This window comes from Sinocyclocheilus anshuiensis, unplaced genomic scaffold (assembly GCF_001515605.1).
Source record: "Sinocyclocheilus anshuiensis isolate Anshui unplaced genomic scaffold, SAMN03320099.WGS_v1.1 scaffold136, whole genome shotgun sequence".
NCBI classification, from domain to species: domain Eukaryota; kingdom Metazoa; phylum Chordata; class Actinopteri; order Cypriniformes; family Cyprinidae; genus Sinocyclocheilus; species Sinocyclocheilus anshuiensis.
In genome coordinates, this window is record NW_015554074.1 from 1,449,719 (window position 1) to 1,455,000 (window position 5,282).

Genomic DNA, 5,282 nt, shown 5'->3' on the forward strand with positions numbered 1-5,282 from the left:
TGCACTGTTGCTGTCAGTGACAGTGAAAGACCCCTTAGCCCCTTCAGCCTTCTACTCAGTTATTGTTTCCATTTATCTAAAGCTTTCATGTTCCCCTGTAGCTTGCCTTTGTGTCCTTGGTTTTGTGATAGAGGAGTTGTTTTGGATGTGTTGCTTTGGAAATTGCTGTAAATAATATAGCAATTTGGTTTGTAGCCTCTGCTTTATTTGATCATGAATGAGAAATGAGAACAGGCTGTTTTAAGTGGTCAACACACCCAGATACCCAGATGTAAAGTTCACATTTATTATTTTGATGTGTAAACAAAAACAATTCGCAGTTTCTTGACGTCAAATATAGGCAGAGTGAAAGTACATTCTGACAAAACATAACAAAAGTGGTAAAGTACAATAGAATGTTACACAGCTTTGTGTTAAATGTAGAGGACAGAAAATAATATCAGCCTACCTAATTGGTGTCAAATTTGACTTAAAGTAGATTGGAGTAAGAACCAACTGCCACTGTTTTCCAAAAACTGACTGCCGTAAATGTTTCTGTAAATTATGTTGTAATTTATTTTCCAATAGTAATATCAGAAAAGAAAAGGTTATTTGCATAGGTTATTTCATTCCAGACCTATTTCTTGCCTTTCAGTTTCACAAGGTAATACGTCTGATATAACTAACTCGAGCTCATGGCACCCCAGTCGCTGTATCTCCTGTATTCGCCAGGTCTCAGGAGGTATTGTCTGCCTCTGTAATTAGGGTGCTCGTAGAAGATCCAGTATCCATCTTGAACATTGCAAGAATGGATATCATTATAATGGAATCGATCATAAAGGGATGGACAGTCATCAGTGAACTCCATCATCTTACCACCAAAGTCTGGACGTTCATAGATCATCATTTTGTAGGATCCCTGGTGCTACGGGTTGAAAACACATTTAATTAAACATCACAGGAAGCTATAATGCTGAGACATGTGTAGACCAAGCATACTGTAAGATTTGCATTTGTAAGTAAAAGGGTCACTTGGGGTATAATTCGACAGAATCTGACACAATCATTGAAACCCATCCACCGTTGGTAGTCAGCATATTCGCCTTGGTGCAGAAAGTACTGGTAACCCATAATGTGTGGCCGCTCATATACCATCCAGTTTCCACTTTCAACCCGAATAGAGTTACAGCGACTGAAAGGAGAGTGCAGGTCAGCACAGTCGCTAGTGCACTCATAGGAGCGGCCCTGAAAGTTCTTGTCTTCATAGAAGATGATCTGTAGCAGAGTTTTTTGTTGTTTTATTTCTTATTGTATGTTCACACACAAATAACAACCCTCCCCTTCCAGAAGTTGTGCAGATGACATTATTTATTAAACGTACAAATATTCAATGAGACAAAGATTAGACAAAGCCTCACCTTTCCCATTGTGTTTAATCAGTGTTGTCCTACACTGAGAGATGACTACTGGGATCCTTTTATATACTTTTGGAAAAGAGACATTGTCAGTGACATCAATTAACTTCAGATGTCAGCTTTTTGCTTTATTGAAAGAGCGGTCAGCTGCTGAACAACAATAGGAATTTGTATAATTTGGCGGCAGACCAAATAATTTTTTTGCTGTCTTGTGGATGATAACAGTGCTGCTTATTAACCCATTGTGTTCATGAATGTTTGAAATGATTGTTTGAATAAATGCCAAATGATCCTAAAGTGTTAATATAAATGTTCTTTACGCTCTTCAAGGGCAGACTGCTTGCCTTATGTCATTGACATCTCCAGAGTTGTGCATGTTTTAGGTGACTTTAGTTTTTTGTCATGGCCTGCATCTATCAAGTTTTTCAGCAGTTGGAGCTACAGTACACTGTAAAAAAATTGCTGTAGTTTCTACAGTAAAATTGTACAGAATATTACTGTTTAAACATTTTACAAGATGTAGCTGTAATTCGCAGTGCATTATGGGTCAAATAAGGTTTTACAGTTGTTAACAGTATATTTCCATGACAACTGTAATTCTTTTACAAGAAGCAGGTGTTCTCACTGTAGCTCCTGGTTTTTACACTAACTTACTGTAGTGTGGCATTATGGGATGTGGTGCTTCATTCAAATCTGAAATCCAGCCGACTGGAGCAGCTCGAGAACAATTGAAGATTAGAGGCTTTATTCATAATTGCTGGTAAGTTCACTTAATTTTACTTAAGAAATATATCCTTTTATATTTAGTTAAGTTAATGTATAAGCGATATCATGTTACAATAGCCTGCTTTCACGACATTTAGACAAGCGGACTTGGTATGTGCAGTAAGCTGAGAATTGCTATCATAGCATAGTTAGGCTAAATGCTGCATTTTTCTCATTTTGGCAGTTTAATTTTCTTATTGAGAGCATATAAAGTAGTGTTTACCCAACTTTTAACGTAATGCCCAGTGTGAACGATTGTCATAGTAACTACTATCTGTCAAAATAACTGACGAACAGCAAAATGTGTGAAATTTCATTTGTTCATATGTGTTCAACTGTCCTATATTGACGTGACAACTTACTATAATTAGAAACAAAGTTACATGTAAATGTGTGTCTATTGCCACTGTAGTTGTACTGACATTAAAGCTTGTCCGGGACAATTTTTTAGTGAAAGACATCTTTATATGCCCGATTGGACCGAAGTTAGCCTGATTAAAACTTGGGTGAAAAAAAAAAAAAACTAGGGAAGCATCGAAACGCGAGACTGATTCTGAATTTATTACATTCAACATCAAAACAAATAACCTTAACGGCACACATAAACTCACAAGAAACATGAGGTAAATGTTCAAACTGTTGAGTTTATTTATAACATATGATATTGTTAAGGAGCATAAGCGAGCTGTTTTGCTGATTATCACGATTGCAAATGTTACATAGTTCAATACACAAATAGTTAACATTAAGTTACTTACTTTTTAGACACAATATTGACTGTTCTTCTATTTCACCAACGAAAATCGTTCCAAACAAAGAAAAAATTGCTGTAGTTTCTACAGTAATTTTACAGAATATTACCGTTTAAACATTTTACAAGATGTAGCTGTAATTCGCAATGCATTATGGGTCAAATAAGGTTTTACAGTTGTTAACAGTATATTTCCATGTCAACTGTAATTCTTTTACAAGAAGCAGGTGTTCTCACTGTAGCTCCTGGTTTTCACTCTAACTTACTGTAGTGTGGCATTATGGGATTGCGTGCGCTTCATTCAAATCTGAAATCCAGCCGACTGGAGCAGCTCGAGAACAATTGAAGATTAGAGGCTTTATTCATAATTGCTGGTAAGTTCACTTAATTTTACTTAAGAAATATATCCTTTTATATTTAGTTAAGTTAATGTATAAGCGATATCATGTTACAATAGCCTGCTTTCACGACATTTAGACAAGCGGACTTGGTATGTGCAGTAAGCTGAGAATTGCTATCATAGCATAGTTAGGCTAAATGCTGCATTTTTCTCATTTTGGCAGTTTAATTTTCTTATTGAGAGCATTTAAAGTAGTGTTTACCCAACTTTTAACGTAATGCCCAGTGCGAACGATTGTCATAGTAACTATCTGTCGAAATAACTGACGAACAGCAAAATATGTGAAATTTAATTTGTTCATGTGTTCAACTGTCCCATATTGACACGACAACTTAACGTTACTATAATTAGAAACTAACGTTACATGTAAACTATTGCCACTGTAGTTGTACGACATTAAAGCTTGTCCGGGACAATTTTTTAGTGAAATACATATTTACATGCCCGATTGGACAAGTTAGCCTGATTAAAACGTGGTAAAAAAAAAACAACTAGGGAAGCTTCGAAACGCGAGACTGATTCTGCTTTTATTACATTCAACATCAAAACAAATAACCTTAACGGCACACATAAAATCACAAGAAACATGAGGTAAATGTTCAAACTGTTTAGTTTATTTATAACATGATATTGTTAAGGAGCATAAGCGAGCTGTTTTGCTGATTATCACGATTGCAAATGTTACATAGTTCAATACACAAATAGTTAACATTAAGTTACTTACTTTTTAGACACAATATTGACTGTTGTTCTATTTCACCAAAGAAAATAGTTCCAAACAAAGATCAAAGCAAAACTCAGCGGTGTGTTTACTGAATGATTCAGCATTTTGAACGGATCGGTACAATGAATGACTCAATTGACTCACTCGTTAAGTTATTTGCTGCCACCTAATGGCGGTTTAGTTTCACGTTTAAAAAGTATCATAGCATTTTTCCAACATTTCTTATTTGTAATTTCAAAAATTAATGTAAAACATTAACGTCACAACACAGTTGTAATTTTGCATTTTAAATGATTTAATTTGATTGGTGGTACAGTTCTACAATGTATTATTATAATTGAATTTGTTAATCAAATGTAAGAGTTTGTTTATTTTAAAATATATGCCTTTTTGGCAGAGGTGGGACCAAGTCATTGTTTTGCGAGTCACAAGTAAGTCTCGAGTCTTTGCATTCAAATCTCGAGTCAAGACAGACAAGTCCCAAGTCAAGTCCCGAGTCAAGACAGGCAAGTCCAAGTCGAGTTGCAAGTCCTCAACTTTAAGATTCAAGTCTTAAACAAGTCATTAGTGCTCTTTGCCCAAATTAGTGTCTCAGTATTAATTACCATATCAAATTCATAGTAATTTATATCAGGAAGGCAGGTAGAATATGTTTGACATAGTTCAATTTCATGTGAGATGGGTGCCCTCAGTAAAACTACTCAAGTTCAATTTAGGGATTGCGCCAAAATAGGACAAGCAGTTAAAAAAAACTATTTTATTAGTAACAGAATAGCAAAGGCAACATAATTTCAGAGAAATAACAGCTGTAACATACTTTACATGTGTGCATAAGAATATATGTTTCTAGGTGTTATATCGAAGCCAATGAGCCATTATTTGGAACCTCAATGAAACAGATTTAAAAATATGTGAGCGGAAACGCAGAAAGAACTGCTTTGAAAGAGCTAGAAGAAATAACTGGAAGCATTCTTTACAAGTGAGAGGAAACATGCAATATGGATGTAGACAAACTCATGAAGACAATCATTCAAAAATGCTGAGCTACCATCATTTATAACTAAGAGTAATAAAGACAAATTATATTTAAGATTAACATTAATCCTGTTGCGCCATAACTTTAAACTCAGATTTAAATCTCGATTATGGATTAATTTTAAATTTAATGGAGGTTTAAATAAAATAAAATGCTCATGCAAATAAAATATGTAACTGATCGAACAAAAACAGTGGAGATCTGACAAAAAC

General features: G+C 34.9%; 1 protein-coding gene across 2 annotated transcripts; it reads right to left on the reverse strand.

The window, feature by feature from the left end:
- On the reverse strand, positions 1 to 1,438 carry LOC107668863 (gamma-crystallin M2-like). Of its 2 annotated transcripts, XM_016460884.1 has the most exons (4): positions 1,398 to 1,438; positions 1,012 to 1,254; positions 856 to 904; positions 1 to 771 (listed from the first exon to the last, which is right to left on the reverse strand). In XM_016460884.1, the coding sequence occupies exons 1-4, from the start codon at positions 1,404 to 1,406 to the stop codon at positions 662 to 664; spliced, it is 411 nt and encodes a 136-aa protein (XP_016316370.1). In that variant the 5' UTR covers positions 1,407 to 1,438; the 3' UTR covers positions 1 to 661. The 2 variants fall into 2 exon arrangements, with proteins under 2 accessions (XP_016316370.1, XP_016316369.1); XM_016460883.1 differs by having other exon boundaries at positions 2 to 904.
- Positions 1,439 to 5,282: the final 3,844 nt, after the last annotated feature.

Excerpts from the sequence above, each read along its gene's own strand:
- LOC107668863 (XM_016460883.1), bottom strand. Across the intron at positions 905-1,011 it reads TCTGTCGAATTATACCCCAA|CACCAGGGATCCTACAAAAT; the intron begins GTGACCCTTTTA and ends TTCAACCCGTAG.